Here is a 12895-nt window from a genome sequence, read left to right on the forward strand (position 1 = left end):
GTTTATTAGAGAGTTTTCTTGCTTCTTGAGATAGGCCTGTATTGCTATAAAGTTCCCTCTTAGAACCACTTTTGCTGTATCTCAGAGGTTTTGGACCATTGTGTTTCCATTCTCATTTGTTTCCAGGTACTTTTTAATTTCTTCTTTGATTTGCTTGACCCATTCATTATTTTGTAGCATGTTATTTAACCCCTATGTATTTGTGGTCTTTCCAAATTATTTCTTGCGGTTGACTCATAGTTGTATGGTGCTGTGTCAGAAAAGATGCATGGTATGACTTCAATCTTCCTTAATTTGTTGAGGCTGGTTTTGCGGGCTAACATATGATCTATTCTGGAGAACACTCTGTGTGCACTTGAAAAGGACGTGTATTCTGCTGGTTTAGGATGGGATGTTCTGAAAATACCTGTTAAATCCATCTGCTCCAACGTGTTGTTCAAAACCATTGTTTCCTTGTTGATGTTCTATCTAAATGATCTGTCCCTTGCTGTAAGCAGGGTGTTGAAGTACCCTACTATCATTGTATTACTGATTAGTTCCTTTATGTTTGTTATTAACTCTTTTATGCAGTTGGGTGCTCCTAGGTTGGACGTGTAAATATTTATAATTGTTACATCTTCCCGTTGGATTGTCCCCTTTATTGTGATATAATGTCCTTCTTTGTCTCTTGTTACAGTCTTTGTTTTAAAGCCTATTCTGCCCAATGTAGGTATTGCTACTCTGGCTTTCTTTTGACATCCATTTACAAGACAGATGTTTCTTCACCCCCTCACTTTCAACCTGCAGGTGTCTTTTACCTGGGTCTCCTGGAGGCAGCAGATAGACGGGTCTTGCTGTTGTTGTTTTTATCCATTCTGTCACCCTATGTCTTTTGATTGCAGCATTTAGTCTCTTTATGTTCAAATTAGTTATTGAAAGATAGGTATCTAGTGACATTCAATAAAACAAGTTTTCAAGTAGATCCGACTTCTGACTCTTTTACAACAGTGGCCTATCAATGAAGTCATTTGTCTGGAATTACCATCATAATTCAGGATAATTTGTTTTATTTTCTAAAAATACAATGCTCCTTAAACATTTGGTCTTAGAAGCTCCATACTTGACTAACATGATGTCATCTGTGGTGCTGTCTACTTAGTTATCTTGTTATTTTCAGCATGATTCACTTAGATTAGTGGGGGATAGAGAAGGAAAAAAACCACCTTACATACCCATTAATATGTCGGTTACAACGACATCACCACTATGGCTCAACTGTACTATGAGTGATAAAACTTTATTCTTTTAGCTCCAATATTGGTGAAACATCTTGTTGGGACTAGTATGGGATAAAGTTTACTTAAATTAGTCTCGAAAGTGAAGAACTGAATTGGCTAAACAATACATTTCAATTTACAGGCCTTAACTTGAGCCGTAATCTGAATTTTGTATCAAAATTTATTTTGTACCTCCAAGTAATTTTGTATGGCAAGTAAAATTACGTATCAGAGGTATGCAGAAAGGAAAGTAAACTGAGAGAAAGTATACCCAGCAAGGTTGAAGTCTGTTCTAGCAAACAGAGGGCTGATGACATCTCAGTGCAGTGCAGTTCAGGAGAGACACTTCTGTGCCCAGCACCATGGGGAGCAGTGAAGGACCAGCATGAGCAAATGGATATGTCGCTCACAGTCACTGCAGAGAATGTTATGGAAAGGGCGGTTCACGGGCACAGTCAGGAAGTTAGTCCTACTCCTGGTGGTCAGGGAAAGACTTCTGGAGGGTTTGAGTTTTGAGTTTGTTGTTTGTTTGTTTTGAGAGAGAGAGAGCAGGATGGGCAGAGAGAGATGGAAGGAAAGAGAAATTCCTGCTGAGCCTGATGTGGGGCTCCAGCCCACGAACGGTGAGCTCGTGACCTGAGCCAAAATCAAGAGTCGGATGCTCAACCAACTGAGCCACCAGGGTGCTCCTGGAGGGACTGACTTTTAAACAGAGACCTGAAAGATGAGTTAGTGGCGCGAGTCCAGTGATGCTTGAAAAAGCATCACAGGCAAAGGGAACAGCAAGGGGGACGGTCAGAGAATGGGGTGTATTTGAGAAACCATGAGAAGGCCCAGAATTCAGTGTGGTGAGTCTGTCTCAATCCAGGGATGAAAGCAAGCTTTGCAGAGCTGGCATGAGACTACGGCCTGTCGGATTTTGCAGGACCTACCACAGCGACGTGGCCCTGCTGGGCAACAAGGACGGCAGCAACATGTGGTCTAAGGGCCGCATACGAACTGCACACGATCAGCCTGCTAGACCGAGAGCTGACGGGGGAGCAGAAAGAGCACCCCACCGGAGTAAGATGCCCTGGGTTCTTTCTGGTCACTCACTGGCCACAGACTTGCTGGGACCCTTGAGGTCTGTGGGCTTCAGCTTCCTCCTAGGTAAAGGGTGGGGCGGGATTCTACAAACTCTGAGACAGGGAGAGTACATACATCTCATCTCCCATGCCGATTCAGTGTCTGCCTCTGGCCCAGGTTTAGGCTTGTTCTCAGCGATGTCTGCCGTGGGATTAGGGGACTCCAGTGGTAGGCCACAGACCTGCTGCCCTGCTCTGCTCGACCTTCTCTTCCAGTAATTGTATTCTGTGATCCAATGAGAAGATTTGAGCACAGTTTTCACATTAAAAGGTATACGGTTTGGGGCGCCTGGGTGGCTCAGTCAGTTGGGCGTCTGACTTCGGCTCAGGTCATGATCTCACAGTTCGTGGGTTTGAGCCCCGCGTCGGGCTCTGTGCTGACAGCTCAGAGCCTGGAGCCTGTTTCAGATTCTGTGTCTCCCTCTCTCTCTGCCCCTCCCCTGTTCACGCTCTGTCTCTGTCTCAAGAATAAATAAACATTAAAAAAAAAAAAAGGTATACAGTTGGTCTGAATTTCCTGGGCATGTTTTTTCTTGTTAGTAGGAGACATAAAGAGCAAAAGACCTAAAAGGCAGAAGGCCAGGAAGAAGAGGCAAGGAAAGTCGGGATCTGGATGATACCAAAATGAGTAATAGCTTTTCAACGAGTTCATACCATCATATTTTAAATATTTGGATTTTCCTTCTAACACACGTAATTTTGAAATGCAATCTGTTCTTCATTATATGCCTAATTTGTCAAGTCTATTACTCTTGGCTAGATTTCAGGTGGCTTATAAACAGCCCATGCAGGCAAGGGAGAAACAGCCACAGAGCTTCTGCCTGAGCCTGTGCTAACAGACGTGAACCCCCAGTCCCCCGTTACAGGACAGACGCCCAGGCCCGCCTGCTCACTCATCCCTCAAAGAGGAGACATCAACATACAAACACAATCACGTTACCTGGGCTTGAATCATGTGCTGAAAAGGTCATGAAGGGGCTCCTGGGTGGCTCAGTCAGTTGGGCATCCGACTTCGGCTCAGGTCATGATCTCACAGCTCATGAGTTCAACCCCTGTGTCAGGCTCTGTGCTGACAGCTCGGAGCCTGAAGCCTGCTTTGGATTCTGTGTCTCCCCTCTCTCTCTGCCCCTCCCCCGCTTGTGCACATGCTCTCCCCCCGCCAAAATAAATAAATTAAAAAAAATGGCCCATGCAGGTTTAAAATACTATGCATTTAAGTAGCACCTAGAATGTAACAGAACATTTAAAATGTGTGTGTGTGTATGTGTGTGTGTGTGTGTGTGTGTGTGTGTGTGTGTCTGTATAGCACAAATATATTAAGCTTGACCCTTAAGCTAGCTGCCCCGTTGCATGTTGAGAAAAGCAAGTCTCTGAGGGCAGAGCGGTCAGGTGACCCTTCTCCACCCCCTAAACCCTATATGCACAGCAGACCCTCGATGCCGTATTTTTCCACTAAACAATCTACAATTTTCCTGATCTGGCTGTTTCAGATGAAGGCAGCTCCACATACCCACCCAGAGATGTTCCTTGAAGAAATGCTCTCGACAGCACCTGAAGTGATTCTTTTCGCTTCTTCATTTTGAAATTGACTCACCCCCCTTTCCCTTCGTCATACCAGTCCACCGAAGTTACTGCTAACTAATCTGGGGAGTCCGATGCATCCCTGCAGGTCAGCCAGTCTTGGCTCTGCTCACATACCCCTGTGCCTGGACAGGGTGACAATGAGATATCTCCCTCTACAACAGAGGCGTTACAACGGGCTACAACGTTCTGCGCAGAATTACCAGCACTAGCTAGTTATAAACGACAGCCACGGTCTGTGACCTATAACTTCAATGTGTCTGAAAATGGGGATGGATCCAATCCTTCCGCCATCTGTGGGATCACAGAGCAAGGGAAGAGCTACGAGAGAAATTCCTGAGAGACTTCTTATCTAGAAGCTGGTGGCACGGCCTCGATTACCAGGCTGTTGCATGACTTCACGTGACCGGAAACAGCCCTGAGAACAGCTGAGAGCATCAAGTACGGGTGTGGGTCAAGGGAAGCAAAATTCAAGGGGTCCGAGGTCCTGAAGATTCAGAGGTTTGGGCTACATCCCTGCCCCACTCCCACCCCAAACACTTTGTGGAGGATGGGAGGGCAGTAAAGTGATGTTCTTCCTGGTCCCGGGTCAACTTAAGCTGGAATCTTCAGGTCTGAATAATGGTAATTAATTTTCCCCACTACTAACAACCGCTTGCTATTTTTATAAAACACAGTTCTGATTCACTCCCCTTCAACTTTCTTGTTCTGGGGGCGATACTGCATACTCTAAGGTACAGGCTCTCCTTTTTTTTTTTATTGTGGTAAAACAGATATCATGTAACATCTGCCACTGTAACGGTCCTTAAGTGTGCAGTCCTGTGGCATTCAGCACATTCACACTGGTTGCACACAATCTCTGCTGTAAAAGATACCTTCCACTACATCGTTTTTGTTTTGGTTTTTTTTTTTAACGAGGGATAGATTACTGACCTCTCACTTCCCGCTGCTGATATTCTTTGTTTTTAAGAACGGGGTGTGAAATCCACATCCACGGATGGTGCTTGCGGAGCTGAGGAAGCATGTAATGGGTCACAAACCCCACCGAGCCAGCCAGGGCAAACAGCACGACACTGAGAAATGGCTGTGATACAAGAGGACAAATGTCACGGTTTAGCCTCGCAGGACAGGGGAGGGCTGTCCAGAAATATCACTGTAACACTGCCGGCCTTCCCCTCTTCCCTCTAACGGAACAGAGAGGCAACCCCGGGCTTGTTTCTGAAAATTTCTCCCATACAAAACCACCCTGTATTGGGAGCCCCTAAGAAGGGGGTGCAGAGCTGGCCTACTAAGTTCAGAGGCCAAGGGAACTCTGCCCTTTAGATTTTGTTACTGTTGTTTTTAAAAGAAGAGGCGGAGAGTGACAAACGTAGCTAATAGACTTTCCTTGTTGGAAAGAGAGCTCCTAAGTGTGTAATACTTTTATATGGAGACAGTAACTGTCTGTTGGAACCTCAAGCCAGAATCCCCACCTAGAGCTCTCCACTTTTGTTTCTCTACCTGAAAACCATGTTCCCAAACGCCTTCTGGCTTGGGGACCTCGGTCTCCCTCCTGATATGGTAATGCCTTCAGTCCTGCTCCTGGCAGTGAGCCGTGGGCCTGTCTTACCACCGCGGGGTTCTAGGACATGCGCTGTTACTCTAGCAAACAATACGGCTCCCCAGATGCCGGAGGACAAGGGATAAAACACTTGAACCCAATCTGCAATGTGAACCAAATCTCATCTGGGACGTAATTCTTCACAGCACAATGGCCACATTCCTTAAACCTCTCAGCTGGTGTTGTGTTTTCCTCTCCTGGCTCTACTACCCTGACGATGCCCTGGAGTCCCACAGCCGGCTCTGTTATTAGGGAGAATAAGGAGGCAGGGGAGTATAAAGCCGAAGGGATACGTACTCGCAAGGACAGGAACACAGTGCTGGCACTGATGGCAAATGACAGAACGGCAGCCACTGAGCAGATAATGAGATCCGATTTTAAGATATCCTTCTGCAAAGAGAGAACCAACTGTAAAGTCTGCTCTTTGTTTCTCTCCGTAACTCTGTAGTCACCAGGTAAGTCAGGAGACAGATACCGACTCTGGATAACCCACTTTTCAAGCACATCACCTACCTGGTATGTTCCCAGGGGCACACACTGGGTGGACCACCAGGAAGAACAAGGCAAAGGGTGGGGAATGGGGAATGCACACTGTGAGGTTAGCCTACGTCTGCTAACCATGGCAGGAAAAAAGCGTTCCGCGTGTACAGGAGGCATAAGGTTCTTCCCTACGAACACAGGCCAAAGACCAGATGTCATGGTCTGATGAAGGAGGGTGAAGTGCTCATGATCTCTACTCGGCTTTAGCATGCTTATATGCATGCTGTTGGCCAAACAGAAGCCTCTGACACATCTGCTTATTTCTTTTTAAAAAAAACATTTTTTTACTGTTCATTTTTTGAGAGAGAGGGAGACAGAGCACAGGCGGGTGAGGAACACAGAGAGAGGGAGCCACAGAATCCAAAGCAGGCTCCAGGCTCCGAGCTGTCAGCACAGAGCCCAACGCAGGGCTCCAGCCCACGAACTGCGAGATCATGACCTGAGCCGAAGTTAGACGCTTAATCGACTGAGCCACCCGGGCGTCCCTGCTTATTTCTTTGGTCCAGAACAGATTTCACATTTTAATTCACCAGTCAGATTGGGTTATGGCCACCTCCAAATAATTTAAATATACACATAGTATTGGCACATATGCAGAAAATGAAATGTTAGTAAGTTGCTGATAACTTCCCTTCGCATAAAATTGTGGCGTGAGCAGGGTCTCGGGAAAACAAAGCAAAGTTAGGCCAAAGAATGTCATTAATCCTGCAGCTATATGGAGAATGGACTAAGATACATCTTAGAGATATAAAGGACCATCACATTTTTTTCTGTCTACAGAGGCCAGTTCACTACAGTTCACAATTATTGAACATTTTGAGGTGTCACACAGTTACCTGAAAACTCTAAACCATCATTATAAATGTATCAATATCTCATATTGAAAAGGAATTATGCCTCTTAGGTAATTGTTTATCCACCAGAAACCTGTATCCCTGTATGTCTGTTTCCCTACAACCCTTTTCTTTTTTTTTTTTTTTTTTTTCTTTTCTGGTTTTTAAAATGAAAATGTGGACTTCTTGCAAATCATGCTACTGGCTTTCTGGCTGAATTAACACCCAAAGTGATAGGAAGGAGTCAGAAAGGCAGTTTAAATGGAGCAATAATGACCTGGAACCATCTGATGGAAAGTCAACATGGCTTGGTTAAAGCAACTAATCATACAGGGAAGAGATAACAGTCTCAGCATCAATTCATCAATTATCTGCTAAAGTTGTTTTACAATTCATGTGCAGGTATTAAATATGGGAGCAATTGTATAGTGATAAACTAAATTCTAGATTTATTCTTAGTAATGGTAAGAATAATATGGTAAAAGAAAATGGTAGGAATCCCCCTGATTTTTTGGGCAGGGCAAATCACAATGCTTTTTTAGTCGGAATCCTCATAAAACTTTTACAATCACGGGATTTTCATCAAAACTTTACTATGAATAAATGGACAAAATTCAGGTATCTCCTTGCATTCCAAAGATTTACAAAAGGCCAGGCCTTCCCAGAGGAAAGATCTATAACTCACTGACTCTTCAGGCTACGAAGATAAGTGAATTTTTCCTTCCTCTTTTATACTGACATGGTTTTATGTCATTTAAAAATTACTGAATGCTTGTATGGAAACCAATTTGCCAATAAATTTCATGTTTAAATGAATGAATGAATGAATAAATAAATAAATAAATAAATAAATAAATAAATAAATAACTGAATGCTTAGGCACTTGGGTGGCTCAGTCGGTTAAGTATCCAACTTCAGCTCAGGTCATGATCTCCCGGTTCCATGAGTTCAAGCCCCACATCGGGCTCTGTGCTGTCAGTGTGGAGCCTGCTTCGGATCTTCTGTCTCCCTCTCTCCCCCTCCCCCACTTGAGTACGTGTGTGCGTGTGTGTGTTTGCACACGCATGCGTGTGCCCTCTTCCTCTCTCTCGAAAATAAACATTAAAGAATTTATTCTAATTACTGAATCCTTATCCGAAAGGAAGATAAACATTTTCCCAAATATTCTCATTGAAAAGTAAGTCTTATCTATAACTGACCAACCATTCTTGCCTAAAGGCAAAATAGTGGGCCATGAGGGCAGCTGGTGAGGGGAGGAGGCTTACATTTCTAGGTTTCTTAAAGCAAGAGAATGAGCTCTGATTATTGGTATTTTTTTCACAGTTGGATGATACATAGGAATTCTACTGATTTTAGTCTTTATTTACAAAAATGTTCCTCCTGCCCATTTCTTTCCTGTATTGTTATTTTTATTTTTTTAAGTTAGAGAGAGAGCAAGAGAGGGAGACAGAGAGAGGGAGAGGGAGAGAAACAGAGAGAGAGAGAGAGAGAGAGAGCACCTGTGCAGGAGCAGGGGAGGGGCAGAGAGAGAGAAAGAGAGAATGTTAAGCAGGTTCCATGCTCATCATGGAGCCTGATGTGGGGCTCAATCCCACAACCCTGGAATCATGACCTGAGCTGAAATCAAGACTGAGCCACCCAGGTGCCCCCGTATTGTTGGCTTTATTCTTTTTTTTTTAATTAAAAACATTTTTTATTTTTATTTTTGAGAGAGAGACAGAGACAGAACATGAACAGGGGAGGGTCAGAGAGAGAGGGAGACACAGAATCTGAAGCAGGCTCCAGGCTCTGAGCTGTCAGCACAGAGCCCGGCGTGGGGCTTGAACTCACGAACCACTAGATCATGACTTGAGCCAAAGTCTGAGGCTTAACCAACTGAGCCACCCAGATACCCCTCTATTGTTATTTTGAACAACTTTCTTGAGGTGTGACTGACATACAAAACCCCAGCACATACATAAAGTGTACCATTTGATGAGTTTTGACACGTGGATATCCCCATGAAAACCACAACCACAATGAAAATAAGTAGCACAGCCATGGTGCCCTAAAGTTTCCTCTCCCGACCTTTTCTAACCTACACCCCCTTTTCTCCTCTGTCTGGAGACAACCACTGATCTGCAACATCTCAGTGGTTTATTTCCTTCCCTAGAATGCGACATAAATTTACTTGGAAATGCAATAGATCTAGAAGAGGCAAAACAACTTTGAAAAGGAAGAACAAAGTTGGAGGATATACAATATCTGATTTGAAGACTTATACAAAGCTGCAGGAATCAAGCCTTGATGGTATTGGCATAAAGTATACATCTTGATCAAGAGAACAGAACAAAGAGCCCAGACATAGACGAAAACATACACAGTCAATGGATTTTAAACAAAAGTGACAATGTGAAAAAACACCTTTCCTCTAAATGAGGGGAAGGATAATTCTTTCCACAAATGGAAGGGGGAAAAAACAGAAAACAAAACAAAACAAAAAAACACCTTGACATTTACTTCACATCACACATAAAACCTAAGTCAACGTGCATTATAAACGTAACAAACTGTTACATTTCTCAAAGAAGACATAAGAGGAAATCTTAGTGACCTTGGGTTTAGCAAAGCTTTCCCAAACAAAACACTGAAAAGTGGAACTTTAAAGGGAAAAAAAGTTATTCAATTGGAGTTCATGAACATTTAAACCAGCTGCTCTTCAAAATACATTGTTATAAAATGAAAAGGCAAGCCAAGACTGAGAAAAGTAGTTGCAAAGCACAAACTGCATCTGTAATACATAAAAGCTTCACAAACCAATAGCAAGAAGCCAAACAATTCCCCCATCCCCCTCCCAGCTGCAAACCGGCAAAGTTTTGAGCAGACTCTTCAGCAAAGGCAATGGCAAATGGTGATTATTGAGCTTTTCAAGCTAGTGCTAATTAATGAAACCACAGACCACTGTGTTAATACTGGTGAAAGTAACATTAGCAAAAGAAAAAGAAAAGGTTCCCTCTTTCCCTACAGCCACCAAAAACCAGATACTATGCTGCTCCAAAAATTGTATTCCTGAAAATATACTTTTCCTTAGAAATTTTTATACATGTGCCTTTACAAAGAGTATGAAATGCAGCAGATTTTTTTAAAATTTTTTTATGTTTATTTATTTTTGAGAGGGAGACACACACACACACACACACACACACACACACACACACACACACACACAGAGTGTGAGCAGAGGAGGGGCAGAGGGAGAGGGAGACACAGAATCCGAAACGGGCTCCAGGCTCTGAGCTGTCAGCACATAGCCCGTTGTGGGGCTTGAACTCACAAACTGCAAGATCATGACCTGAGCTGAAGTCGGACACTTAACTGACTGAGCCACCCAGGTACCCCGAAATGCAGCAGATTTTTATAAACATATTTGTTCAGTGACACAACGCTACTTACTAATACACAACTATAATTCTTACAAGCACCACTGTTTCATGGGTGTCTTTAAATGCAGTACAGTGCAGCAAACGTGAAAATACTATTTTTGAAAAGGAATCTGGAAAACACCTAGTCATCAGAGATTGTTGTTGTCTCCTATGAAAGTAGCCTGAAACACTGTAAAAAGTTTTTAATTTTGGGTTTCTCACTAAATAATTTTTGCTCATTTAAGTACACATTATACAGGGCGCCTGGGTAGATCAGCTGGTTAAGTGTCAGACTTTGGCTAAGGTCATGATCTCAGAGTTCGGGGGTTCGAGCTCTGTGTCGGGCTCTGTGCTGACAGCTCAGAGCCTGGAGCCTGCTTCGGATTCTGTGTCTCCCTCTCTCTTTGCCCCTCCCCACTCGTGCTCTGTTTCTCTCTCTCTCTCTCTCTCAAAAACAAATAAACATTAATTTTTTAAATAAACAAATAAAAATTAGAGTATAAAACATCTGAGAAAAATACAAATTTAGAAGGTCTCTGCAAATTTTTAGTATTAATTAACATTTCCATTATAGGATAACATAATATTGCAGCACTCTAGGACACAGAGAAGAAAGGGAAGAGATCATTCGTGATCACTGCATCCTGACACTAACAATATTAGCATTTTTATGCTTTCTGGTTCAGTATTTTTGCCTGCGAATGCTGAGGCACGGTTCTAGCTGCAATCATGATGTATATTATGATTATACATCATACATATACATATATACATCATACGTATTACCTATGCATAGCTTATGAAGATCTAATCTTAGTGTGCATATAATTTTTTATCTTTTTCAACTGTACTTTCTTTTGTAAGCACTACATATAGGCATATTATTGTATAGACTTACTAATAGCCACGTACCAGCGAAGTAATTTTCCATCTTGTGATGACCCATACACGTACACATACAAACAGTGCCATAGTGGAAACTTAAAACATTAAATTCACGACTGAAAGGGAATATGCTGTATTTAGTGCAAGCATTCCCCGACTGTTAGGCTCTGGGTTATCTTCCATTTTTTACCATGATGAATTATGCCGCAGTCATGATCTTGATGTACCTGAATCTTTTTTTCATATTTTGAATTCATCCTTTAGACCACCTCTGATAAATCGACTTATTATATTATAGGTGATGAATTTTAGAATTCTTGATAAATTATGCTTTTCCAGATGATTGTAATAATTTACACAAGTACAATGTCTAAGAAATCTCATCTTGTTCCAGTTGGCAATATCATTAATTTATCCTGTGCTGATTGAGTGGACAAAAAAAAAAACACAAAAAAACAAAACAAAACAAAAAAAAAAACAAAAAACAACTCTCTTACTTTAATCTGTATTTCTTTCTTTATAAGAAGGGTAAATACGGTCCTCACAATTACTTCGAAATATTTTGTCCCTAAAGTGAAATACATATATTGATATCATTTGCTTATAGAGTTTTAACAATTAAAGTGTGAGTTGTTGGTAGAAGAAAGATATTTAACTTTTATCAAATTTGTATTGAATATTTTACCAAATTATTTAATTTTATTATCTTTAAATTAATTAATTAAATTAATTAATTAAACATATAGAAGTATAAAAGCTTTATGGACTCACATCTGTGTGTGTGTGTATGTGTGTGCGTTTTATTTATTTTCATTTTATAGATTCCAAGTCTGGAAAATCATCCCCTTTCTAGAATTTGAATAAATGTTTGATTTTATTTCATACCTTTTTTGGAAAATTTCTTTTACATTTTTAAAATTGTGATCCAGGAATACAAAAAAGTGCATAAAATAGATAAATGTAATTTAAAAAATAATTATAAAGGGCGCCTGGATGGCTCAGTTGGTTGAGTGTCCAACTCTTGGTTTCAGCTCAAGTCATGATCTCATGGTTCGTGGGATCGAGCCCTGGGTCAGGCTCCTTTCTAAAAGTGCAGAGCCTGCTTGGGATTCTCTCTCTCTCTCTCTCTCTCTGCCTCTCCCTTGCTCTCTCTCTCTCAAAATAAGTAATTAAACTTAAAGATAGATAGATAGATAGATAGATAGATAGATAGATAGATAGAAGATAGATAAAAAAATAATTATAAAGTAAGCATCTCAGTTACTACCAACTGGTTCAAGAAATCTAGCATTTCTAGTCCCAAGAAATCCCTTTATGCGGCTCTCTGATCACAAACCTTTCTATCCCCTCTTGGGGTTCCGCATTAACTATCCTGACTGCAGTGAAAGTAAGTTTCTTGCTTTTTAAACAAGAATGATTTTGCTACTTACATATGTAATTGTTTGTCTACTTTTACCCAATGGATGGCACTATACGAGACATCTTTGTGTCTTGCCTCCTTTGCTCCACATTACATGGTCAAGACTCACCCGTGCCATTGCATATGGCTCCAGTAAGATCTGTTCTGCTGCACGCTAGTCATTGCACTGTTGGTAGAATTTCTAGTGGCTTCAGTTGAGGGCTCTTATGAATTATTGCTAAAAGGAACAATCTTACGTGTGTGTTCTGGTATAAA

General features: G+C 41.8%; 1 protein-coding gene across 4 annotated transcripts in view; it reads right to left on the reverse strand.

The window, feature by feature from the left end:
* PCNX2 (pecanex 2) overlaps nucleotides 1-12895 on the reverse strand; it is a 299669-nt gene that overhangs the window by 145246 nt on the left and 141528 nt on the right. For all 4 annotated transcript variants that reach the window (XM_019418990.2, XM_019418991.2, XM_019418992.2 and 1 more), the window contains exons 18-19: nucleotides 5859-5951; nucleotides 4895-5045 (exon numbers count right to left, since the gene is read on the reverse strand). In XM_019418990.2, coding sequence (XP_019274535.2) covers nucleotides 4895-5045; nucleotides 5859-5951 — 244 coding nt within the window. The remainder of the gene's footprint in view (nucleotides 1-4894; nucleotides 5046-5858; nucleotides 5952-12895) is intronic.

This window comes from Panthera pardus, unplaced genomic scaffold, assembly GCF_024362965.1.
Source record: "Panthera pardus isolate Hobbes unplaced genomic scaffold, ASM2436296v1 HiC_scaffold_22, whole genome shotgun sequence".
NCBI classification, from domain to species: domain Eukaryota; kingdom Metazoa; phylum Chordata; class Mammalia; order Carnivora; family Felidae; genus Panthera; species Panthera pardus.